At 45.7% G+C, this 26,709-nt stretch overlaps 1 protein-coding gene across 3 annotated transcripts in view; it reads left to right on the top strand.

The window, feature by feature from the left end:
* The window catches only part of LOC130920327 (CSC1-like protein 2), a 32,147-nt gene extending 5,817 nt beyond the window's left edge, over positions 1 to 26,330 (top strand). Inside the window, exons 2-25 of one of the 3 annotated variants that reach the window (XM_057843446.1) lie at positions 684 to 924; positions 996 to 1,075; positions 10,333 to 10,371; positions 10,591 to 10,681; positions 11,039 to 11,076; positions 11,155 to 11,297; positions 14,058 to 14,120; positions 14,338 to 14,389; positions 14,638 to 14,746; positions 14,811 to 14,881; positions 14,964 to 15,044; positions 15,106 to 15,229; positions 15,921 to 16,054; positions 16,128 to 16,265; positions 16,333 to 16,486; positions 16,566 to 16,672; positions 16,773 to 16,859; positions 16,933 to 16,998; positions 17,079 to 17,241; positions 18,727 to 18,832; positions 18,901 to 19,068; positions 20,608 to 20,723; positions 20,795 to 20,878; positions 23,342 to 26,330. In XM_057843446.1, the coding sequence (XP_057699429.1) occupies positions 733 to 924; positions 996 to 1,075; positions 10,333 to 10,371; positions 10,591 to 10,681; positions 11,039 to 11,076; positions 11,155 to 11,297; positions 14,058 to 14,120; positions 14,338 to 14,389; positions 14,638 to 14,746; positions 14,811 to 14,881; positions 14,964 to 15,044; positions 15,106 to 15,229; positions 15,921 to 16,054; positions 16,128 to 16,265; positions 16,333 to 16,486; positions 16,566 to 16,672; positions 16,773 to 16,859; positions 16,933 to 16,998; positions 17,079 to 17,241; positions 18,727 to 18,832; positions 18,901 to 19,068; positions 20,608 to 20,723; positions 20,795 to 20,878; positions 23,342 to 23,518 (2,583 nt within the window). In that variant the 5' untranslated portion in view covers positions 684 to 732 and the 3' untranslated portion in view covers positions 23,519 to 26,330. The remainder of the gene's footprint in view (positions 1 to 683; positions 925 to 995; positions 1,076 to 10,332; positions 10,372 to 10,590; positions 10,682 to 11,038; positions 11,077 to 11,154; positions 11,298 to 14,057; positions 14,121 to 14,337; positions 14,390 to 14,637; positions 14,747 to 14,810; positions 14,882 to 14,963; positions 15,045 to 15,105; positions 15,230 to 15,920; positions 16,055 to 16,127; positions 16,266 to 16,332; positions 16,487 to 16,565; positions 16,673 to 16,772; positions 16,860 to 16,932; positions 16,999 to 17,078; positions 17,242 to 18,726; positions 18,833 to 18,900; positions 19,069 to 20,607; positions 20,724 to 20,794; positions 20,879 to 23,341) is intronic. The other 2 variants (XM_057843447.1, XM_057843448.1) reach the window with 2 other exon arrangements.
* Positions 26,331 to 26,709: the final 379 nt, after the last annotated feature.

Genomic DNA, 26,709 nt, shown 5'->3' with positions numbered 1-26,709 from the left:
TTTATTTGACTTTTGTGAGTTTTGATACTTGATTACAAGCTTAAAAAAAATACAAGTTCTTCCGTAACTTCTTTCTTTCCTCTTTTAGAAAAAGGTTTGGCGCTATCTATTGTAAGTACTGACAATCATTTGGGGGAGAGAAGTTTTAAGTATACAGTGCAAAAAAATCTGATTAATATACAAAATATGGACGTATGGGTTGGATTGCATGTATGGGTTTCACAGTATAGTGTGACGAAATGGTGGGCCAAAAATACGGGCCCCTTTGCATTATTTTGCTTAGGGCCCCCAAATGGCCTGGGCCGGCCCTGCGTATAGGTCACCTAATGTTGGTCTCGGGGCACTTACTGATTACTTCCTATTCACTCACACAAAATTGCCCACAATCAACAGGAAGTGACTGCCTTTGACGGCCATAGATGTCCAATGTTTTTGAAGTGGGAGGATCGCTGCCACCCACCCAGTTCAAATGGATTGAACATCTACTAGTGATAAACCCACAGCAGAAGGATGAGAACAACATGTTTTTCAGTTTATTACTAGTTTACACAACCTTTCACAGAAACTGCACGTTTTACGTAGTTCATTTCAAAATGGTTCCTACCATTAGAAAACCGTTCTCCATCATACATATTTGGTTTAATACACCATAATACAGTATATAAGTCATAAAATGTTTCCAGGCGGAAAGGCCGTTGACGGCGACACGTCTCGTCACCCCCGTCGTCCGGCATGCTGGCAATCCTGATGGTCGCCATGGCCGGCGTGGGAGGCGGCCAGGCGTGCGGCGCCCGCGACAACTGCTCCGGGGACGGCGGCTCCAAGGAGTACTGCTACTCAGCGCGCATCCGCAGCACCGTCCTGCAGGGACTTCCCTTCGGCGGCGTGCCCACCGTTCTGGCGCTGGACTTCATGTGCTTCTTGGTCAGACCGCCGCGAGATCGCAAATGGACCGCGGTACACTGCGTGACGTGACCCTGCCTATTCTTCCACAGGTTTTGCTTTTTGTCTTTTCCGTCTTACGGAAAGTGGCCTGGGACTACGGACGTCTGGCGCTGGTCACTGACGCTGACAGGTGAGTCAGCCAGCCGGCGGGCGTTACCTCCATCCGCCGGCGTTCGACTGTGGGAACGATCCGCGAACGATCTGAATTTTCCAGCCGTCTCGCACGCTCCTGTGTCCGTCGAATATGGCAAATATCTTAATTTGGTCAGGAATCTCAGAGAGGTATTTTCAGGTGGCAAACTGCTGTTCTCGTCCATACTAGTCTAGACATACTCCCTGACTTTTGAAGACGGCGGCCTGAGAGATCTTAGCTTTGTTTTCTTGTTTTTCGGGCTCATTTTTGTTTTGGCCATGACTCATTTTCACCTCGTTTGGTGTTTGTTGGTGCCAGACAATTGGATTCGAGTCACAGGGACTCGGACTCAAGTCGACTCGAGTCGCAAATCTGCAACTCGACTCTGATTTGAAGAAAGAAAACACAGACTCAGACTTGACTTGCATGAGCCGGGAGGATCCAAGACTCGACTCGACTCGTGAGGCAATAACTCAAGACTCGACTCGTGAGAGAATGACTCGGGACTCGAAAAACTTGGATCGTAGACTGCCAGCGATCTGTTTGGTGGCCTTGGCTGCTCTTGTTATGCCCTCAAGGAACAACCTGTGACTTGACGTAACTCGACAGCGTTTTGACTTGACACGACCCGTTTTTGCAACCCTGTGACTCAGCTCGACTCGTGAGGTAATAACTCAAGACTTGACTCTTGAGAGAATGACTTAAGACTCAAAAAGCTCGGATCGTAGACTGCCGGTGATCCGCTTGGTCGCCTTGGCTCATTTTTGTTTTGGCCATGACTCGTTTTCACCTCATTTGGTGTTTGTTGGTGGCAGACAATTGGATTCGAGTCACAGGGACTCTGATTCAAGCCGACTCGAGTCGCTAATTTGGTGACTTGCAACTCGACTCTGACTTGAAGAAAAAAGACGCAGACTCAGACTTGACTCACATGAGCCGGGAGGATCCAAGACTCGACTTGACTCGTGAGAGAATGACTCGGGACTCGAAAAACTTGGATCGTAGACTGCCAGCGATCCGCTTGGTGGCCTTGGCTGCTCTTGTCATGCCCTCCAGGAACAACCTGTGACCTGACTTGACTCGACAGCGTTTTGACTTGACATGACCTGTTTTTACAACCTTGTGACTCAGCTCGACTCGTGAGGTAATAACTCAAGACTTGACTCTTGAGAGAATGACTTAAGACTCAAAAAGCTCGGATCGTAGACTGCCAGTGATCCGCTTGGTCGCCTTGGCTCATTTTTGTTTTGGCCATGACTCGTTTTCACCTCATTTGGTGTTTGCTGGTGGCAGACAATTGGATTCGAGTCACAGGGACTCGGATTCAAGTCGACTCGAGTCGCTAATTTGGTGACTTGCAACTCGACTCTGACTTGAAGAAAAAATACGCAGACTCAGACTTGACTCACATGAGCCGGGAGGATCCAAGACTCGACTCGACTCGTGAGAGAATGACTCGGGACTCGAAAAACTTGGATCATAGACTGCCAGCGATCCGCTTGGTGGCCTTGGCTGCTCTTGTCATGCCCTCCAGGAATAACCTGTGACCTGACTTGACTCGACAGCGTTTTGACTTGACACGACCTGTTTTTGCAACCTTGTGACTCAGCTCGACTCGTGAGGTAATAACTCAAGACTTGACTCTTGAGAGAATGACTTAAGACTAAAAAAACTCGGATCGTAGACTGGCAGTGATCCGCTTGGTGGCCTTGGCTGCTCTCTCTTGTTATGCCCTCACAGAACAACCTGTGACTCGACTTAACTCGACTCAAAAACGTTTGACTTGACACAACCCGTTTTTGCAATCTTGTGACTCAGCTCGACTCGACATTAAAACGACCTTAAAAAGTGATTTGACTCAACCTCGTTACTCAACTTGACTTGCCCATACCAGTCAAGACTTGGGAATTACTTGTGACTCGGAATATAAAGACTCATGCATTCATTCATTTTCCGAGCTGCTTATCCTCACAAGGGTCGCAGGGGTGCTGGAGCTAATCCCAGATAACTGGGCAGTAGGCGAATCAGTCACCAGCCAATCGCAGATGACTCATGCAATTAGCTGCCATTTGGGGCCGTTTTCAGCATTTTGGCCTTCACGTTCCACCAAAGAAACGGTAATTGCGGCTTACGTCAGCATGCGCGTTTGGTCCGGAAGCGTGTCTGTCCAGCAGAAGGCGCTCCCGGTTCAAGCGACATTAAATCGCTTTTTGTGCCTACACCGCTGACGTTTCGACAAATTGCGCTTGGACCGGAAGTGTGTCTGCCCGGCAGAAGGTGGTCAGAGTTCGAGTGACAGTCGATCACTTCTTGCATTTACGATTTCGACATTTCGACAAAGTATGCTCGGACCGGAAGCGTGTCTGACCGGCAGATCGCGGTCCCGGTTCGAGTGACGCTCGATCCGATTTTTGCACCTACAACTTCGACGTTTCGACAAATTGCGCTCAGACCGCAAGCTTGTCTGTCTGGCGGAAGGCGGTCCTGGTCTGAGCGAGGCTTGATCGATTTTTGCGCCTGATCCATCGATATTTCAGCACAGCGCGCTCAGACCGGAATCGTGTACAGCTGAAACGAATACTCGAGCAACTCGAGTAACTCAAATTTAAAAACTGATCCGAGTAATTTTATTCACCTCGAGGAATTGTTTGATTTTGCCAGCTCTAAGCATCACGTTTTGCCCGGACTACTTTTAATGCGGGACAACGCGCTGACGTCACGTGCGTAGATGAAGAAGCAATAGAAAATGTTTAAAAACTTACCGCAGCCGACAGCCGCTACAAACTACGCTGACGTTGCTAAAAACTACGCCCGCATGATGCTAGTTTGGTAGCAGGTAGTGTCCGATGCGTCTCATAGATATCGCATGCATTTAAGACTAGATGCGCAATGACAGACTCGGCCGCGTCTGGGCAGCGTTAGTAAACAGCTGCCATCTTTAAGCAGTAGACTTCTCATCGCTAATAAATATAACGTTACTTTCACTCGCTCACGTAACGTTAGCCCTTCGGACGGCTAGGTTTCTATTGATTATGACCACTGCCGATGCGTGGCTAACGTCTCTTACATACAGGCTTTATTTAATCTGTAAAAACACAGCGCTGTAGAGTGATGAGGGTGTAAAATTAAAACATAATAAAGCTAACTGTCAGTTTTAGCTCAGTAGTCATTGCTAAATAAATGTGCTCCAATACAGCAAGTACCATACATTTATTTTTAACACTGCAAAAACTCAAAATCCTACCAGTACTTACAGTTTAGACTAACTTAAAACTTAACTAAAACTTAAAAATAGCTTGACACAAATGGAAATTAAATTGAAACACCTTGGGAAAACACATAGCTTTCAAGTGATGTGTGTTATCAAGCGTAATTACATTTTGTTTTTTTTGTTGTACATATTTTACATAATCACATGTTTTTTTTTTTTTTAATAAGATCTAGAAGTTTTTTGAGTGAAAGCAGTGAATTTTTTTCCTGGTCACATCTTACATGCAATTGTTGGCTGTTTTCAACAATGTACATCGAAAATAAAGACATTGATTGACTGAAAACGGTTCAAAATTGGATTAAATGTCTTTTTTTCTCATGTATAATTGCTCTTTACCTGCTCGATAGAATTTTCAGTCGATTACTCGATTACTAAAATATTCGATAGCTGCAGCCCTAGAATCGTGTCTATCCTACATAAGGCGGTCCCAGTTTGAGCCACAATCAATCGCTTTATGCAACATTTCGACAGCATGCTCGGACCAGAAGCGTGTCTGTCCAGCAGAAAGCGGTCCCGGTCTTAGCGAAACTTGATGGATTTTTGCTCCCACGCCTTCGACATTTTGACAAAGCGCGCTCGAACTGGAATCGTGTCTGACCGGCAGAAGGCGGTCCCGGTTCTAGTGACGCTCAATGGCTTTTTGTGGCTACGCCTTCAACTAGAGATGTCCCGATCGATGCCGATCGATCGGGTCCAATCACGTCATTTTCAAAGTATCGGAATCGGCAAAAAAATATCGGCCATGCCTTTTTTTTTAATATATATGTTTTAATTAAATCGTTTTCTAATTGTATTTAACGTTACAGACATAATATGTTACACTCATCAAGAGTCTTTAGTTTAGGCTTAAGGTAGGGTTATCAGATTTATCCCAATAAGGGTGGTAATTAATTGTTTAAAAAATGTATCACGTTAAAATATTTAACGCAATTAATGCATGCGCTGCACGACCCACTCACGCATTGTCGCGCTCAATCTGTAATGGCGCCGTTTTACCTATATAGAGAGATAAAAGGCTGCGTAAAATGAGTAGAGTGAATTTTGGCAGCCTTTGGAGCCTTTTTTTAATTGGCTAAAGCCTTACAATCCCTCTCCCTACGATTAGAAATATCACGGGAAGCAATGTGGGGAAGCAAGGTAGCAATTGATCTTTTTCTTAACACCTTATGTTATTTCCCAACGCAGAGAAGATCAATTGGTAGCACTACGCACAGTCATGGTTCCACTTCCCATCATGCATTTGGGCATGGTCACAGTATCATTTACTGCAAGCTCAACAAATACACTAGATGGCAATATTTAGTCACAATATACAAAGTCACAAGTCTCTCTATGCGTGGATCCCTCTCACAGAAAGAATGTTAATAATGTAAATGCCATCTTGAGGATTTATTGTTATAATAAACAAATACAGTACTTATGTACTGTATGTTAAATGTATATATTCGTCCGAGTTTTATTCATTTTTTTCTTAATGCATTGCCAAAATGTATATGATCGGGGAAAAAAATTATCGGGAATGATTGGAATTGAATCGGGAGCAAAAAAAAAAAAGCAATCGGATCGGGAAATATCGGGATCGGCAGATACTCAAACTAAAACGATCGGATCGGGAGCAAAAAAACATGATCGGAACAACCCTACCTACAATATTTCGACAAAGCGCGCACGGACCGGAAGCGTGTCTGTCCGGCAGAGGGCAGTCCCGGATCAAGCAACGGTCGATTGCTTTTTGCGCCTACTCCTTCGACATTTCAAAAAAACGCGCTCAGACTGGAATCGTGTCTATGCAACAGAAGGCGGTCCCAGTCCGAGTGTCGCACGATCACTTTTGGGCTTACGCCAGCAACATTTCGACAAATCACGCTCGGACCGGAAGTGTGTCCTGTCTGGCGGAAGGTGGTCCCAGTTTGAGTGACGCAAGCTCACTAACTTGTTTTTTACGCTTACGCAAGCGACATTGCTCGAAAAACACGGTATGGAAAGAGTCAGCAGTCTTTTGACAGAAAAAGAAGCAGACAACAACATTCTTTATGCGTTTTGGCAAAGCAGTTAACACTAGAAAACCCAGCAGATGCCGACTCGGCCTTTCTCAAGACAAATACCCCTAATATTCCCAAGCAATGGCCTATTTGGCCTTTCCTCCGGAAAAACCCAGAGGTGGCCAAAATGAATTAGCAAGTTGTTGTCCGACAGACAGCAACCATTCATATGTAAATGCAACCACTAGACATAAATTGTGCTAGTATGCGGCTCAAACAGAACACACCACGGTTGCACTATTCATGTGATAGTTTGTGTCAGTTCAAGTGAAGCTACATTTATTTATAGAGTTATACACTTTTTACACATTTTTTAACTCACTTCTCCAATACTCCACGCACAAAAACAGAAAAAATGGCCCAAATGTGTACATTGTTTTGGAAAACAAAGTGTTTTAGAATTGAGATTTGAATGTAAAGCAGGAGTTGTGTCTATAGTTTAGAAGGACTGAATCAGGGGCATGGATTATGAATTTAAAATACACATTTGGGCCATTTTTTGTGTGTGGAGTATAGGAGAAGTGAGTTAAAAAAATGTCTTAAAAGTGTAAAACTCCATACGTAAATATAGACCCTACTCACATGACGTCACAACCACGCCTCCGCGCCATGTTGTCCGTCTACTCATCGGGTTTTAGCATTACCGCTACGTAAATTCCTCCTATTATGGCGTGTTTTTCTGCTCGTTAACATTAATAATCAAAATGGTGAAGGCGTGTGTGGCGGTCGGTTGCAATAACAGAGAAGATAGACGGAGAGACTTGAAGTTCTTCCGTATTCCCAGAGACCCAGAGAGGAGAGCGAGATGGACTGCTGCAATTCGACGAGAAAACTGGGCTCCAAACGATTACCACAGATTATGTAGTAGTCATTTTATATCTGGTAAGATGCATTTAATATATATTTAGAGGGTTTTGGGCTGACAACCACAATTAGGATCATTGCTAGGCTAATCGCCAACAACATACAGTTTCAAATTCAAGATGCTTATTTCTTCCACCATCATTATTTTTTGAATAATATTTAGCTGGTACCAAGTGAAAGAAGTTAAACATGTGTGTCCAAACCTTTTGCAAAGGGGGCCAGATTTGGTGTGGTAAAAATGAGGGGGGCTACCTTGGCTGATTTACATAGAACAACATATTTAAACAAATTTTAGCAAGCCCTTCTGTGTGTCACATTTGCTTTATATTTTTTTTTAATTTATAATTTCAACAATCTCGTCTTTGTGGCGTTCTCTTTCGACACTCGGGCTCTTGCGAAATACTGCTGCTGTGAAATTAAACTAGCTTCAAGTTGCTATAATTTCTCACTGCGTATCTTCCCTGTAATGTTGTCGTACATGTCAGCGTGTCTTGTTCAGTAATATCATTATCGCGTCACATCGAACTCTTTGAAAACAGCGACTGTCTCTTTGCAAATGAGGCAGACACAGTTGTTGCGTGTTTTATTGAAGAAATAGTCCAATATCCACCTATCCTTGAAGCGTCGGCCATCGCAGTCAACTTTTTTTTTTTTTTTGATTGTCGCCATTTTAGAAAATTGGAAGTAAAGGGTCACACGGGGTAATGTTGCTTAGAGTGCTGCTCTTGAAGTTTTTCAAACTTTAGTGAGAATAGGCTGATTTTGTGTGGACACGTTAGTTGTAGATATCAATGTAGCAGATGTCAGGCAGAGAGGGCGAAGACAGCGGGTCGAAAAATATCGATTTAGGCATCAAATATGGATCTAGCGAATGGATAGACTGAAGCTTTTCCACATAACGCCTTTTATACAAAGCATCCAATGAGTTAACCGCGTCTGAAAGCACCGGGGCTAGGAGTGGGAACCTCAGGGCACCTCACGATACGATACGATTCGCGATACAAGGCTCACGATAACGATTATATCACGATACAGCGGTTATCGATATATTGGTCAGTAATTGGATACATGACATTCTACGATACAACTGTTGAAACGAAAAAAAAAAAAGATATTTGAAAGTAGAAAAAATACTGTTTAAGTCATTTATTAAACAGTGACACCTTTTCTGTGCAACATTGCTGTAAAATATAAATCTACTGCAAATTGTGCCCCTGCACATATAGAGGAAACCAACCACGACCACTGATATCGCTTGGAGAGATCATGATGAATGGCACCCTTAATTTCTTTAAAGTTTTAAATCTTTAAAAAAATAAATTTTAAAAAAGTGCCGTAGGTGTCAGCAGTTGAGCTTGGAGTGGGGCAATGATAAAATTGGTGGGTCTTTTCTTCGTATATGAACTTTGTTGCTTGGTTTGAGCACTTCCGCTATCTGCTTCAGCATTTAAGATGTCAGACTTGCTCAGTCACAGTCTTCCTCACCTTAAAAACAACAAAATAAAACAAAAAATATTAGCTACTTCATAGCGTTTGAGTTGAAATCCTGTTTTTTTTTTGTGTTGGAAGTATTGAATTAAAAAAAATATGAATTGAATGTATAGAAATAAAAAATTCAATAATTACCTATTTTTAATATGTAGGCTACATCAATAATGACCTATTTTTAATATGTAGGCTGCATTAATTATCATGCACATCACTTTATATCTTGGAACCTATTCAAACCATTTGTATAGCTTATTGTATCAAAATGACAGTAATAACAGTTTGTGTAGTAAACTAGATGGAAATTGGTTCTCAAATAAATCGGTAAATTCATGTGGATTTGTTCGATATTCATTTTCATCCAATTTAGGGTCCTGGTTTATTTTATATCATTCAACACCAAATGTCATCAAAATAATACATGCAAATTAAAAAGTCAATTACATTGCTAAACTTTCTTACCTCAAGTGATGAAAGCGAAACTCACAAACTCCATTGTCCACTACGTCACCAGCTCCCAGTGAAACTTATTTTTCTTAGACAATTCTTGCATACCGCAAAGTCCTTGTTCACCTTACTTCCTTTCTTGTTGGTGTAAAATCTAAAGTGTGTTCCCATGTGTGATTTGTAGCAATATTTTTCTCATTTTTTCCTCCACCGTTCTCACAGAGCTTTTTTATTTTTTCAACCCACTCGGAGCTTCTTCTCTAGACAACTTGTGCGCACTTTACCCTCACCGCCACTCCCGAGCGCCCCTAGTGGACCGCCAAGGAATTGCTCAACAAACATTGAGCAGTTTACAGCATCCATACTCCATTGTATGGCCAATATGTTAAATAAAAGTATCGATTCTTGGCGGGAGCATATCGATAACCCATCGGGTTGCAACATATCGCGATATATCGCTGTATCGAGATATTGTCACACTCTTAACCGGGGCTTCCATGAATTGCACTATAAATTGCACGACAAATTGAAACCATTGAGAATACGGATAAATACAGACGGACAATATGGCGGCCGGATACAGCGACACATCATTCTGTGACGTTGGTGAGTAGGGTCTACAGCTTGACTTGAAATGACACAAACTATCACATGAAAAGTTCAACCGTAGTGTGTTCCCCTACGTTTGAGCCGCATACCAACACAATAGTGGATGCATTTCTATATGAACGGCTGTTGTCTGTTGGACAACGGCTTACCGATTCAAAAGCACTTGGGTGATTTTGGCCACCTCTGGGTTTTTCCGGGGGAGAGGCCATAGAATTCTCCAGGACTTCTACTGTTAACTCAAAGGACCCTAAAAATGTTGACTTTTAAACAGTTTGCCGACAGGAGCTTTGACCTGTGACTTTGCATAAAGTCTCCACTCCTGGCACCCTCGACGATGTAGGAACGAACAGAAAGTCTCGTTAGCGCAGTGACCGTTATCACTTCCCGCGTTCTGCTAAGCATCGCTTATCAGTACCCCGCTGGCTTTCTATTAGCATTAGCGTTCCGCCGATGTTGTTCAGGAGCATTAATGGCACGCTAACAGCAGCTAAGATTCTAACGCTTCTTGGTGCTTGTCCCCAACATGAAATCAGCCGAAGACGAGACCGAGATAACTATGAGCCGGTGAAAAGGTAACGGCGTTCCTGTGTGTGTGTGGATGTCCCGTGGCGTGCTAGGACGCTAGTTAGCCTCGCTGTGATTCGATGTTAGCTCCTTCTGGTTTTTGTGGTCGCGTGATCTGCCGTACGGGCTGTAAGGGCAGCGCTAACCGCCCGACTTTTCTGCTTTCCTCCCTCCCTTGCTTGCTTCCTTCCTTCCTTCCTCGACCGGCTGGACCGCTCCCCCCCCAGCGTGGCATCGGCGATGCACTCGGACGCGCCCGACCGCTACGAACGCCTCACATCCGTCTCCAGCTCCGTCGACTTGGAACAACGCGACAACGTAAGACACCGCGCGTCCTTACGCTCGCTCCTACTCTCCTGCCTTTCCTCAGCTAGCGCACAAAGCTACATGCTCGCGGCCTCTCTGGAGCGGTCGCCGTGGCGACGCGTGAGCTGGTTTTGCTTGTAATCCGCCGCGAGTGATGCTAATGCTAATCCATTTAAAGAGTGAGCGGGTCAGAGGTCGCTCGCTCACACAACAAGGGGTGACGCGTGAAGACGCACATTCTTTATTGATCCAATTTATTTATTATGTTTTTTTAGAAATAATTTTCCAAGGACTGCTTGGTCTTTGTGCAAACAGGAACGAAGCTTTGTTTTTTGCGCACGTTGTAAGTTTGTCTGGGGTTTTTCGCAGGGCTTCTGCTCCTGGCTGACGGCCATCTTCCGAATCAAGTGAGTCTTTGGCAAGTGAACGAACCAACGTCGTTTGCGGTCAATCGGTCGAGCTGTAGTTTCCCGGGTGCTCTGCAGGGACGAGGAGATCCGCGAGAAGTGCGGCGAGGACGCGGTGCACTACTTGTCCTTCCAGCGTCACATCATCGGCCTCCTGGTGGTGGTAGGCGTCCTCTCCGTGGGCATAGTACTGCCGGTCAACTTCTCCGGCGACCTGCTGGGTGAGCTCATCCCTCTCTTCTCTTGTCGGACTCTCGATTCCAGCGGCAGTAATGTGCTTGGCCGTGCAAACGTCAACGATTCGCCCGCCATCCTCAGGTGTCTCGACGCTCCGATTTTAGTTGCCCTCCGTGGAAATGCTAAATCAATGCCAATGCTAGCGTTCATGAACGGAATAGAAATAGTCGCTATATCGATAGATTCTGAATGGACAAATTCTCAAATGTACGGAGCCCCCTGGGTGCCAGGATAGAAAAAAATAAAAAATCATAGCTAATCTGTACCCACAGTTTACTAATCTGTACCCACAGATTACTAATCTGTACCCTCAGTTTAGCAATCTGTACCCCCAGATTACTAATCTGTACCCCCAGTTTAGTAATCTGTGGGTACAGTTTAGTAAACTGTACCCACACTTTACTAATCTGTACCCACAGTTTACTAAACTGTACCCACAGTTTACTCATCTGTACCCACGGATTACTAAACTGTGCCCACTGTTTACTAATCTGTACCCACAGTTTAGCAATGACCCGGAAACAGTAGTCACCAATGTTTGGCGGGGACTCCGAGTCCAAACGCCGAGGGACCGACCGAGCAAGCATGTGCACCATTTGCCCTCGGCGAACAAAGGGGTTTTAAAAGGTAACTATTGCACGTTTTCTTTGGTAGGCGTCTTTCAGGTGTCATCAATCAATATGGCATGTTGTGTTTGCACATTTTCTGTGCTGCTGTCGTGTCCGTGCATGCTTAATTCAAGTAGTGTTCATTTGTCAGTTAGCTATTTTTAGTAGCCGCATTAGCGGCTACTAACACACAACATGCCATATTGATTGATGACACCTGAAAATGTAGACGGCTACCAAAGAAAATGTGCAATAGTTACCTTTTAAAACCCCTTTGTTCGCCGAGGGCAAAAGGTGCAGGTGCTTGCACAGTCGGTCCCTCGGCGTTTGGAGTCCCCGCCAAACATTGGTGACTACAGTTTATGGGTCATTGCTAAACTGTGGGTACAGATTAGTAATCTGTGGGTACAGTTTAGTAATCTGTGGGTACAGATTAGCTATGATTTAAAAAAAAAAAATTCTACCCTGGTACCCGGGGGGCTTCATACAAATGAAGAGATTCATCGCGTGAACTTCCATCTCGGTTTCCCGTTGTCCTCCTTAGCTAACCACTAAACCCAGAGTGGAGGATAGCAGCTTTAGCATCCAGCGCGCCCTCTTGAAGGCATGGGGTGGGGAGGCTTTCATGCACCGCAAACTGCTGCTGATCCAGGTCACTTCACTAATGTAACCGGTCTGCATCGAGCTGGGCCGCACGATGCGATTCGTCCCCCTCGTCCAAGTCAGCACTTGTACCTGCACCGCATGACGTGTCTAGCACGGCAGGAAAGGGAGACGGTTGCAATGCTGGGCGAGGGGTACAGATCGCGTCGTGCGAAGCGTCCAGGACGGCAGGCCAGCGCGCTAACCGCTAAGCCAAAAGCCCAGGATAGCAGCGTTAGGTTCAAGCACGCCCTCTTGAAGGCATCGGGAGGGAGGTTTTTATTCACCGCAAACACAGACCTGCATACACCCGGTACCTTCACCTCCCGAAACCTTCCCTGCCGATCCTGGTCACTTCACCAATATAACTGGTCTGGATGGAGCCAGACCACACGACGATATCTGTCCCCTTTGTTCAGGTCAGGACTTGTACCTGGGCCGCATGACGCGTCCAACATAGCAGGAAGGAGAGACGGTGGGTGAGTGGTGCACACAGGTCCGTTGTGTGTAGTGCTGGACGAGCGGGAAAAATTGCGTCATAAGACGCATCCAGCACGGTATGCGAGCACCCTAACCGCTAAGCCAAAAGCCAGGCTAGTAGCTTTAGCTTCCAGCACGCCCTCCTGAAGGAATCTGGAAGGAAGTTTCTATGCACTTGTAACACTCAACCACCGAAACCTTCACTCCCGATCCGGGTCCCTTTACCAATGTAACCGGTCTCAATGGAGCTGGGCCACACGACGCGATCCATCCCCCTTGTTCAGGTCAGGACTTGTACCTGGGCTGCATGACACGTCCAACATAGCAGGAAGGAGAGACGGGGGGTGAGTGGTGCACCCAGGTCCGTTGTGTGCAGTCCTGAACGAGGGGGACAGATTGCATCTTGCGACACGTCCAGCATGGCACTAGCTAACCGCTCAGCCGAAAGTCCAGGCTAGCAGCTTTAGCTTCCAGCGTGCCCTCTTGAAGACATTAGGGGGGGGTTTCTATGCACCGCAAACAACAGACCTGCTTGCACCTGTTACACTAATCCCCTGAAAACTTCACTGCCGATCCTGGTCACTTCACCAATGTGTGGAGGCAGGCCGCACAACCCGATCTGTCCCACTTGTCCAGGTCAGGACTCGTACCTGTGCCGTATGACGCGTCCAGCACGGCAGGAAAGAGAGACAGGGGTTGAGTGTAACGGGTGCACACAAGTTCGTTGTGTGCAGTGCTGGACAAAGGGGACAGATCGTGTCGTGCGACGCGTCCAGCTAACCGCTAAGCCAAAAGCCCGGGCTAGTAGCTTTAGCTTCCAGCGCGCCCTCTTGAAGGTATCGGGAGGGAGGTTTCTATGCACCGCAAACAACGAACCTGCGTAGATCGGTTACATATGAACACACGAATCGCAGTCCGTCACTTCGGATTGACATCTAATGACAGTGACGAGCAGGGAAAGGATCTTTCAGTTGATAAAAACAGGAAGTGCGCTTGTGTGTCTTATTCTTTTAGTAAGAATTATCAGTAAAGATTTGCTGATAAACCAAGGACTGGCCGGACCACCCTCCAAAGAAGGTAAAGGAAGGCGTCTTGTACATTCGCTACATGGTAGACATCTCAGAATTGTAGATGTCTTGCGGAGTTGTCAATGGATCGACTTGTAGATTTGTGCTCGTGCTGACTTTTAGTCTGGTGTATGGTAGACGTGTAGGATTTTTGACGAGCTGTGAACTGCAAAATTGCCAGATTTGTTCTGCGGTGATTGATCATTGAGAATATTTCACGTTTACAGAAAACAACGCCTACAGCTTTGGCCGCACGACGATAGCCAACCTGAAGTCTGGGTGAGTTTGCCCTTGTTTCTTACGTATCTCAACCGTTGGCAAAATTGATGGAGTGAACCGCAATATGCCAAAAATTGGACCATTTTTCTCCCAAATTCAACAATGGCGCTACGCGAATCTTAAGGCTTCGAATAATTTCCGTAGCTACCGTAAATTATCTTCCGCTAATGCCGATTCCATAGTTTTTCCCATATTGTCCATGAATGCTAGCTCATTGGCGAGCACTGAACATAATTTTTGGCCTTCAGGACCAACTTGTTGTGGCTGCACACCTCCTTCGCCTTCATGTACCTGTTGCTCACCGTCTATAGCATGAGGCGACACACGTCCAAGATGCACTACAAGGAGGATGACCTGGTAATTATCCCACGCCAAGCGCCGGCAACGCTAAGCTCGACCGACCGTTTCTCGTGCATTGCAGGTGAAACGCACTTTATTCATCAACGGCATCTCCAAGTATGCCGAAGAGAGTCAGATCAAACAGCACTTTGAGTAAGCGCGCGCTCTCCGGATTGTCTGACAACCACATGTTAAAGCACTAGCCTCATATCTTGTTGCTCCTGTGCTCTTTCAGGCAAGCGTACGAGAACTGCACGGTTCTAGAAGCTCGGATCTGTTACAACGTGGCCAAGCTAATGTCTCTGAACGCCGAGAGGTAAGCAGCCGGATGTGTCTTGGGACAAACTCGCCTTGACACATCTGACCCCGTGCCGCAGGAAGAAGACCGAGCGAAGCAAGAAATTCTTCACCGACTTGATGGCCAAGGAGCATGTTCCCACCATGATCAACCCCAAACCCTGCGGACACCTCTGCTGCTGCGCCATCGCCGGATGCGAGGAGGTTCTCTGTGGTTATGTTACTTCCTGCGCCGCCAATATTTTAGGGAGTGTTGGAATTTGGCCTTTTAGCGAGATTGGCGGAACCGCGCTAGCGCACTTTCAAACCCAACAACCCGGCCAAAAGGCCAAACTGCGCCCATTCACCTTAGTTTTAACCCCTTGTACTGACTCCATTTTAAAAGCTAGAAAAAGGCTTTGAAACACAAGTTGACAATTTATTCCAAGTTGACAGCAAACAGACCCAGACAAAGAGGAAGGCTGGATCCAGGGTCACCATATCAACAAAAGAGTCCCGAGAAAAAAGTGCTAGCTAAAGAATTCAGTCTTTTAAAGGCTTTTGTGGGGTGGGCCGTAGGCCGGAAGAAGGGTATGTTTGGGCGTTGTTTAGAGTAATTGTCCGTTGCAGATTGGGCAGAGGAGTCCGTGCGTCACTGTTGCCAAGGCAAGCGGAGTTGGAGGTTTTGTCAGCCTCAGCGTAATCTTAACCCAGGTTACCCGTCAGTCCGATGCTTAACCGACACCTAACAGACACACGGACCGCCCCTGCGGCACTTAAGACCTAACTGACCGTAAAAGTGACCTGTTGACGACACCCGGCCGATTCCTAGTCGAGAGCGCTACCTTGACTACGACTTGCGGACGCTTGACTTGCATTGTTGACTCGCTCTTGTATCTATGCACTTGGACGACAGGAGGAGGCAGTCAGCTTCTACACCAAGAGGGAGGCCAAGCTGAAGGAGGAGTACCGCAAGGAGAAGGAAAAGGTCCACACCAAACCTCTGGGCATGGCTTTCGTCACCTTCCAGAACGAGGCAATGACAGCCATGTGAGTCCCGCCGACGGGTCCGGATGCCGGGCGGCGCACTCCTAAATTTCCCGGCCTTATTTCCTCTCCACAGAATCCTGAAGGACTTTAACGCGTGCCAGGTTCAAGGTTGTCGCTGCCGGCAAGAACCGCAATCCTCGCAGTTCAGTGAAGCGCTCCACGTGCACAACTGGAGCGTCTCTTACGCTCCGGACCCGCAGAACGTGCGCTGGTGGGTAGAGACAGAGGTTCTGCTTGCTCGCCTGTCCGGTCTCTAACGACGCTTGTCTCTCCCTCAGGGAGCACCTGTCACTGGGCGGAGTCTCCTGGTGGATCCGTTGCCTGATCATCAACTGCATTCTGTTCCTGCTGCTCTTCTTCCTGACCACCCCTGCCATCATCATCTCCACCATGGACAAGTTCAACGTGACCAAACCTGTGGAGTACCTCAACGTGAGAGTGACCGCCACCTAACTGCTAACACCTTTTTACGTGGTTGATGCAAAGCTTGCGAATGCTTGTGTCTTCGTAGAACCCCATCGTGACCCAGTTCTTTCCCACACTCCTCCTGTGGGCCTTCTCTGCCCTGCTGCCGACCATCGTCTATTACTCGGCATTCTTTGAGGCGCACTGGACAAGGTCTAGATCACCTCTCCGTGTCACGATGGCGCTACTAGCTAAAGACAATCTTACTGTTTGAATTGAGGGTGTGTGCATGTTTGTGTGTGCGCTTGTGCAGGTCCGGAGAGAATCGCACGACGATGCACAAGTGCTACACTTTCCTGATCTTCATGGTTCTTCTGCTGCCTTCTCTTGGCCTGAGCAGGTAAAAATGTTTGTCAAATCAACGGCAAACTTCATTGGGGCACTAACGCCATTTGCGTATGGTTGTGTTTTAGTCTGGACGTTTTCTTCCGTTGGCTCTTCGACAAAAAGTTCTTGGCCGACGGGACGGTCCGCTTTGAGTAAGTATCAAATTTTGCTCCTAATTCTTCTCGGGATGTGGAACAAGAGCGCTCAGGTGAAGACGGTCCCCTCAAAACAGATGCGTGTTCCTGCCCGACAACGGCGCGTTCTTCGTCAACTACGTGATCGCCTCAGCCTTCATCGGGAACGCCATGGACCTGCTTCGGATCCCGGGCCTCCTTATGTACATGATACGACTTTGCCTGGCGCCGTCGGCAGCTGACAGGCGCAACGTTAAGAGGGTGAGCGCACGTCGGCTGGGATGCTACCAGAGGCGGGTAGAGTAGCCCAAAATTAGACTTAAGTAAGAGTAAAATAATGCTAAATGTCGACCGATATATCGGGCAGATACATGGGCTTTTTTCAAGATCGGCCAACATATAGCCGACATATAATAGAACTTATGATGGCTGCTTGGATGCTAATCTTTCTCAAAGTGGTCGACCGATATGTTGGCTAGCTACTTTATTGGGACGTTACATGGACTTTTGTCAAGATCGGCCATCAGCCAAAATATAGCCGATATACATTAAAAAATGCATGTTAGGTGCTTGGATGCTGATCTTTTTGATAATGGTCGACCGATATGTTGGCTAGCTACTTCACTGGGCCAATATATGGACTTTTTTCAAGATCGCCCGATATCGGCCAGTGTAACAGGTTAACTCTTATGTTCACTGTTTGGATGGTGACTTTTCTTATAAAGGTCCACCGATATATCGGGCCAATATATGGACTTTTTTCAAGATCAGCCAATATTTAGCCAATAGATAATAGAAGAAGTTATGTTGGCTCCTTGGATGCTAATCTTTCTCATAATGGTCGACCAATATGTTGGCTAGCTACTTAATCGGGGCGATATATGGACTTTTTTCAAAATCGCCCGATATCGGTCAATATAACAGGATAACTCTTATGTTCACTGTTTGGATGGTGATTTTTCTTATGAAGCTCAACCGATATATCGGGCCGATATATGGACTTTCATGATCGGCTATTAGCCGATTTATAGCCGATATAATAGAAGACCTTTTGTAAGCTGCTTGGGTACTTATCTTTTGGCTAGCTACTATGTCGGACCTATATATGGAGTTTTTTCCAAGATCGCCCGATATCAGTCGATATAAGAAGATAACTGTTTGGGTTGTGATTTTTCTTATAAAGGTCAACTGATATATCGGGCCGATATATGGACTTTTTTCAAGATCAGCAATCAGACAATATAATAGAAAACTTAGGTTAGGTTAGGCTAGGTTACATTTTCCTCCAAAACTCACTCAAGTAAATGTAAAGGTAATGCGTTACTATCCTGTGCTGACTGACCGGGGTCCGTGATGACAGGCTAGATTCTAACTGGGTTCGGAACCGCTTCTGAAGCGGTTCTACGAGACTGGATCTTTGCTAGGCCAAGAAATCCATCAGACCCAAAAGAACAAGTCCTGATACAAAGCAGTCCCAGAAAGAATTCTGGGTCTTTGGACCAAATCTCCAAAGCTAAGTAGGTTTAGGTCTTAGAAGACAAGCGCCAGAACTTCACCCTGTTTGTTATCCCCCGGACGTGAAAAGTAGGTAAAGAATAGGTCAAGAAGGCCAGTCCCGGCCTTGGCCAGAACTTGACCCGGTCTGTTATCCCCGGAATGTGAAAAGTAGGTAAAGAATAGGTCAAGAAGGCCAGTCCCGTCCTTGACCCGACTTTCCTCGGCTAACGCCATTTCCCGTTGTGTCAGCATCAAGCGTATGAGTTCCAGTTCGGGGCGGCCTACGCGTGGATCATGAACGTCTTCACCGTGGTCATGGCCTACAGCATCACCTGCCCGATCATCGTGCCGTTCGGTGAGAGTGACGCGTGCCCGAGCTGGCAGCGCTCCCGACTAATCCTGAGCTGTGCGCCCTGGACTCAGGTCTGATGTACATGCTGCTGAAGCACCTGGTGGACCGCTACAACATGTACTACGCCTACCTGCCGTCCAAGCTGGACAAGAAGATCCACTCTGGTGCCGTCACCCAGGTGGTGGCGGCGCCCATCCTTTGCCTTTTCTGGCTGCTGTTCTTCTCCACCGTGCGAACGGGTAAGACTCTCTCTACCTAGCCTACCTGCTGTGCATGTTACTTCTTCTTCCCTCCTTTCCAGTCGGTGAAAATGACGATTCTGCTCGGAAATGTCCCTTATTCATGTTTTCAGGGAGAGTCGAAAGGGGGGCGTACAGTCCTGGGCCAGCTACCCTTTGATTTTAATGTATTATACTCCAAGGACGTAGGGCGGCTGGGGCTGGTTTCGGGGGGGTGAAACCCACCGCAGGCCCCATCATTCCCGCACCTCTTGAGGCCCCATCATTCCCGCACCTCTTGAGGCGCCATCTGGGTGGGATCTGGCCTCCAGTCCCGCGCCGCCCCGCGGTGGCTTCTCGGCACGCACCTGCTTCCGCCTTCCCATCTCTTTTCTGCCCCAGTAGTATCCTTGGACTCCAGCGTGGGTTGATGGCTGGGTGCTGCCCACTACGGGTGGGGACTTTGTCCTGCCCTGGTCCTAGTGGCCTATGGGGGTCCCACGGTGTGCTCTGCCGTTTGGGGGGTTGCGGCGGTGGCTGGTCGGGCGGTGGTGGGGATGGGCGGCGTTGGATCAGGCCTCTGGTCCTGCGCCACCCCGCGGTGGCTTCTCGGCACTCAGCTGCTTCCACCTTCTCTCTTTTCTGCCCGGGTGTTCTCATTGGGGGTCCACCGCAGGTCGATGGCTGGGTGCCGCCCACCCTGCGTGGGGACCCTGCCCTGCCCCTAGTATCGTGGACCGTGTGGGTCCCACGGTGTGCCGTGTCGGTTGGGGGGTTGCGGCGGTGGCTGGTCGCTGGTTGGGGAGTACGTGGTGGTGCGAGGGCGCGTCCCCTCATCCCTTTCTTGAAGGCAGATTAAAAGAGGCATGGATGGTCTGCGGAGCCTCGCTGGGTCCCAGGGAGTATGACGGCATCTCTGTTGCTGGAGTTGCGAGAGGAGGGATGGGCTGCGCTAGCTTAACCCCCCTGATTGGCCGGGTAGGGGCCGTGTCCGTGGCCTTGCCTGTGCAGCATTTCCTCTTGCCTGTAGGACTATCACATGTCTGACGGGATTCACGCGTGACTGTTTGCAATCACACACTCAAGTAGAGGAACTATCGGTGCCAGGATTAGCGATCAGGCAGCATCGAATAGGATGTCAACATATCCACTCTTAACAAGTGTTTCACATAATACTGGGTTCTACACCTCACATTGCTGATTTGTGTACGCTTCACCCCACCTATTAACATCTCTGACTCTCCCTCATTTTTCTCCTCGGTCATCAGGCCCCCCACATGGTGTCAACCGAAAATTAGCTAAGGATAGCGCTACTATATTCATATTTAGTGTAGGCGTTAAATGTATTTATTGTTGTTGTTTGTTCTTCTCTTCTGTTGCTCCTTTTCTATCTCCCTTTCTGTCCCCCAATAACCCCTTCCTGCTCATTCGTTTCTCTTAATAAACAGCTCGGACAGTCAGCCACGACCGCGCTAGTCCTGAATTCCTTTTATCGGATCGAGAAAAATGTGTGATGGAAAAATTTGTCCCGCGTGAGCTAACAGTACCCTGTACGCGCAGGATTTGAGACACCCACGTCCATGTTCACGCTGGTGGTCCTGGTAGTGACCATCGTGGTGTGCCTGTCGCACGTCTGCTTCGGACACTTCAAGTACCTCAGCGCTCACAACTACAAGGTACGAGCATCCGTTTGCTCGCTCGCTTGCCGGCCCACGCTAACGTCTCCACCTCGGTCTGTCCGTGGCAGATCGACACCAAGGACTCGGACGCCGAAGTCGTGGAGAACGGACGGCCGCCCCGCAACGCCGCATCCCCGCCGGCCAAATCACAGGTGAGAAGTCCCGAACGACCATCGGACTGCTTATTTTGCTCCCGTTTTCATTTCAGTTTGGTCATTTTGATGTGACTTTATGAAATCCTTCATGTATTTAATTTAATGGCAAGATGACGAACGATTAGCCATGGCAAAATGTTGTTCTGCTGCGCTAAGCAGTTGCATTTGATACACGGAATCGCGTTCTAATTTGGCAATTGTGTTTTGCATGCTGTTGCTGAACGTACCGTGTGAGTTACTGGCCTGACAGCCGGAGCCTCTCGAGGCGGCTGTTTCCTGAGTCTCGCACTCTTGGAAGTGACAATTTGATAGTCCAAAAAGTCACAAAAGTGAGAGCGATTCCGTCCCTGTGTGACTTGGGGTACCGCACGGTTCCCTTTCATGGTTTAATTTTCCCCTGTGTAGTTTTTAAATACTCCACTTTGCTCGGCATTGACACAGGAGGGAGTGACCCCGCCGCTGGCCGAGCGGTGACTTAATTAATGCTAGATTACGTAAAGCGTCACAGCACCACGTTCCCTCCCCTTACTAGGAGGGAGGTATTTCCTCTCCTTTTTGTCCAATCAATGAGTGCGCCTTTCGTCCACGTGATGCTACTTGGAAAGTTTCGGCATGTGCAGTGTGAATGCTGAACTGTTTCAACTCCTCATTTGCAAGTGTTGCTGCGAGGTAGCTCTCCAACCGGACCGTGGTCCTCTTGATCTAGTTTGAAAGCACCCTTAGACCGAGAGGACCAGAGTCCGGTTGGAGATCTGAGAAAAAGAACAGTGCTAGTTTGTAAGTGCCTTTAAGGTAAGATGAAGCTAATGCCAGAGGCTAACTAGCAAGTTAAAATGCTTTAGTTAATGCAAGAACGTTCATAAAACTGGATAACAAAGTTGTAGTTGCGGACTATCTGAGAAAAAGAACAGTGGTAGTGTGAAAGCGCCCTAAAGGTATAATGAAGCTAATGCCAGAGGCTAATTACCAAGCTAAAATGCTTTAGTTGAGGCAAGAACGTTCATAAAACTGTATATCGAAGTCATAGTTGCGGATTATCTAAGAAAAAGAACAGTGCTAGTGTGAAAATGCCCTTAAGGTAAGATGAAGCTAACGCCAGAGGCTAACTAGCAAGCTAAAATGCTTTAGTTGAGGTAATAACGTTCATAAAACTGGATATCAAAGTTTTAGTTACTGTTATAGAATATTATATCTTACGTGTCTGTTATGGAATGCAATAACGCTATAAGTTTAGCTGTTAGCTACATTGGCAAAAGTTTGTATGAAATGGACCAAACAGTGATAGTGTGAAAGCGCCCTAAAGGTAAGATGAAGCAAACACCAGAGGCTAATTAGTGAGATAAAACGGTTTGGTTGAGGCAATAACTTTCATAAAACTGGATATCAAAGTTTTAGTTTCAGACTTTCTGAGGAAAAGAAAAGTGCTAGTGTGAAAGCGCCCTTAAGGAAAGATGAAGCTAATGCCAGAGGTTAACTAGAAAGCTAAAATGCTTTAGTTGAGGCAAGAACGTTCATAAAACTGGAAATCAAAGTTGTAGTTGCGGACTATCTGAGAAAAAGAACATTGCTAGTGTGAAAGCGCCCTTAAGGTAAGATGAAGCTAACGCCATATGCTAACTAGCAAGCTAAAATGCTTTAGTTGTGACAAGAACATTCATAAAACTGGGTATTCAAGTTGTATTTGCGGACTATCTGAGAAAAGGAACTGTGCTAGTGTGAGAGCGCACTTAAAGTTACATGAAGCTAACGCCAGAGGCTAACTAGCAAGTTAAAATGCTTTAGTTGAGGCAAGAACGTTCATAAAACTGGGTATCAAAGTTGTAGTTGCAGAATATCTGAGAAAAAGAGCAGTGGTAGTGTGAAAGCGCCCTTACGGAAAGATGAAGCTAACGCCAGAGGTTAACTAGAAAGCTAAAATGCTTTAGTTGAGGCAAGAACGTTCATAAAACTGGATATCAAAGTTGTAGTTGCGGACTATCTGAGAAAGAGAACAGTGCTAGTGTGAAAGCGCCCTAAAGGTAAGATGAAGCTAACGCTAGAGGCTATCTAGCAAGTTAAAATGCTTTGGTTGAGGCAAGGACGTTCATAAAACTGTATATCAAAGTTGTAGTTACTGTTCTGGAATATTATATCTTTCTAGGGTGTCTTTGCTATAATGCTATTAGTGTAGCTGTTAGTTACATTAGCAAAAGTTTGTTTCAAACAGACAAAACAGTGCCAGTGTAAAAGTGCCCTTAGCTGGGAAGTCCTGACTTCTTAATCCAGTTGTCTTTTTAAACCTAAACAACGGTCTCGAGGACTTTTGGTCGATATCCGTTTAGAGGCGGAGTTTGCGAAAGGTTTGACAAGGTTTCAGGTTGCGTTTTGGTTCTTTTCTTATGCGATTGAGTGCTATTCTACACATTAGTAAGCAGACAGTGAAGTGGTGTTTCCTATGTGTCCCCCCCCCCCCCCCCGCAGCAAATGTACATTGCCCAAGTGCTCCAGGACCCCAACTCGGACGAACCGGGCGGCGGGGGCGAGGAGGACCGGGCCTCGTCCCAAGACGACGACGTGCTCAACGGCGGCGACAACATCAACGAGGCGGATTTCCACTCGGGGGAGGACAGTCTGATCGCAAACGAGGTCCGCCAGTAACCAGGGGTGGAGCTCCGCGGAAGGGGCGGAGACACTCGGCGGTCCTGGCCACCACGCGATGCTAGCTAGCGAGCTTGCTAGCTAGCACTCGCGAGGCTCCTCCCCTTCCCAGCCTGAAGACTTGACCCTGACCGTGGACGCCGGAGACCCGTCGTCGAACCGGAAGCGCTTCGGACGGAACGAGCCGTCGGACGTCCCGCCCGACCGACAAAGGCCGACCGGTCGTGACTCGCGGTTCGCCGAAACCTGTCCGAGCTCGGCGCGGAACTCGCGCGAGTTATGACCGGACCCTGCGTTGACTATGTTTTCACACACGTGAGCGAACTTGGACAAGATTTTTTTCTAACCTTCCGCGAGCTTTGGCGAAGACGGCTTAGCTTAGCACGGAGACTAGCTTAGCGTTTCCGAGAGACTGCCGGCAGACGAAGTGACTCGGAAGAGCTAGCATAAAGCTAGCACGAGGCTTCAGGAGACGTCCCTACACTCAACATTTGTGTTTTTAATCCGGCCTACGCTAAGCTAGGCTAACCGCGCCGTCCTTGACCGCAGTGATGTTTATTTATGTATTTATTTTTGGGGCGTAAAGTTCAACAGAAGAGGAAAAAACGCTTTGGTCTCTGACGCTGAAACGGACACTGGATTCACGGTAGAAAAAAAAGGAATTGACAGAGACATCTCAGGTGTGTTTGACTTCCATAATGATGTTTACACTGCGTTTTTATTTTATTATTTGCGTGCGTGGCTGTGTAAAAGCAGGAAAAAGCTATGAAAGCTGTGGTGCCCAACTGACGACAAAGACGTCAGGATGTTTTTGGAGTCGGCCATATGCTGGAGACATTGACTGCTCTATGTTGCGTACTTGACCTCCTTCTCCGGGACGGAGGACATCTTCGAACGACCGGCTCGGCACAAAAGCATTTGGACAAAATAAAAGATGTGGCACCAGATGGCTCCAAACGAGGGGCAAATACGTATTTGACCAACATCGGGAAACTTTGCGCGAACCCGCATATGGGGCGCCGTTTGTAAAGCAGGTCATGCTGAAAATTACGACAACATTTTCTCACATTTAGCGCCACACAGTGTTTAAAATGTGTAAAACTTTTAGCGTCACTTTTTTTTTTTTTTGCACATTTACAACATTATTTAGCAACTTCAATATTTATTTTTAAATAATAAGTATTGGACCTTAACGTTTAAATCCAGAACTAAATATTTAAATCTTAAATGTAAATGTTAAATGTATATCTTAAATCCAAATGTTGAATATATACCTTAAATCTCAATGTTAAATGTATATCTTAAATTCAAATGTTACATATATATCTTAAATGTAAATGTTAAATTTAAATCCTAAATATATATTTAAATACCAGATTTAAATTTAAATCTGGAAACGGTTGATATTAAATATTTAGCTTAATATGCAAATTCACATGACTGGAGACCGGAAGTAACTAAATAAAAGCTGGAGCAGCTCAGACTGTTTGCTTAGTCCAGTCCAACAGAGACCCCTTGTGGCTATTCATAGTAACTTTACTAGGCTCATGTAAGCAAAATTGACACGAAAAACACAAAATACTGTTGAAATAGTTTCTCATAAATGTGTATTTTACCGAATATTTTTATTATCACAATCATTCATGTCCAATAGCCGACTGCTACCGTTAAGTAGGTTTTATTCATTTTCAAGCAACATAAGCAAACAGTCTGAGCTGCTCCAGCTTTTATTTTGTTACTTCCGGTTTCCAGTCATGTGAATTTGCATATTAAGTAGTGTTGTCAAATGATTACAATTTTTAATCGAGGTAATTACAGTTTAAAAATTAATTAATAGTAATTAATCGCAATTCAAACTATCTATAAAATATGCCATATTTTTCTGTAAATTATTGTTGGAATGGAAAGATAAGTCACGAGACGGATATATACATTCAACATACGGTCCATAAATACTGTATTTGTTTATTATAACAATAAATCAACAAGATGGCATTAACATTATTAACATTCTCTTAAAGCGATCCATGGTTAGAAAGACTTGTAGTTCTTAAAAGATAAATGTTAGTACAAGTTATAGGAATTTTATATTAAAACCCCTGTTAATGTTTTCGTTTTATTAAAATTTGTAAAATTTTCAATCAAAAAATAAACTAGTAGCTCGCCATTGTTGATGTCAATAATTACACCATGCTCACTCATTGTGCTGAAACCCATTAACTCATTTGGACCCAAGCGCCAGCAGAGGGCGCCAAACACCAAAAAAAAAAAAAAGTAACAAGCGGACATTACACTGCTGTCATTTTAATCTGTTTCAGCGGGGCATGTGCGTTAATTGCGTCAAATATTTTAACTAGGGCTGTCAAAATTATCGCGTTAACGGGCGTTCATTTTTTTAATTGATCACGTTAAAATATTTGAAGCAATTAACGCAGATGCCCCGCTCAGACAGATTTAAATGACGGTATAGGGAAACGCTCACTTGTTAATTGTGTTTTATGGAGTTTTGCCGCCCTCTGCTGGCGCTTGGGTGCGACTGATTTTATAGGCTTCAGCACCCATGAGCATTGTGTAAGTAAGTATTGACATCAACAATGGCGGGTTACTAGTTTATTTTTTTATTTAAAATTTTACAAATTTTATTAAAACGAAAACATTAAGAAGGGTTTTAATATGAAATTTCTATAACTTGTACAAACATTTTTCTTTTAAGAACTACAAGTCTTTCTATCCATGGATCGCTTTAACAGTGAATGCCATCTTGTTGATTTATTGTTATAATAAACAAATACAGTCCTTATGTACCGTATGTTGAATGTATATATCCATCTTGGGTCTTTCCATTCCAACAATAATTTACAGAAAAAGAAGGCATAGTTTATAGATGGTTTGAATTGCGATTAATTGCGATTAATTACGATTAATTAATTTTTAAGCTGTAATTAACTCCAATAAAAAAATTTAATCGTTTGACAGCCTTAATTTTAACGTGATTAATTTAAAAAATTAATTACCGCCCGTTAACGCAATAATTTTGACAGCCCTAATATTAAGCTAAATATTTAGTTTCAACCGTTTCCAGATTTAACATTTAAATTTAGTATTTAAAGATATATATTTAAGATTTACATTTAGGATATAAATTTAACATTTACACTTAAGATATATATTTAACAATTAGATTTGAGATA

This window comes from Corythoichthys intestinalis, chromosome 8 (assembly GCF_030265065.1).
Source record: "Corythoichthys intestinalis isolate RoL2023-P3 chromosome 8, ASM3026506v1, whole genome shotgun sequence".
Classification (NCBI taxonomy): Eukaryota; Metazoa; Chordata; class Actinopteri; order Syngnathiformes; family Syngnathidae; genus Corythoichthys; species Corythoichthys intestinalis.
This window is presented reverse-complemented; position numbering and strand designations above follow the sequence as displayed.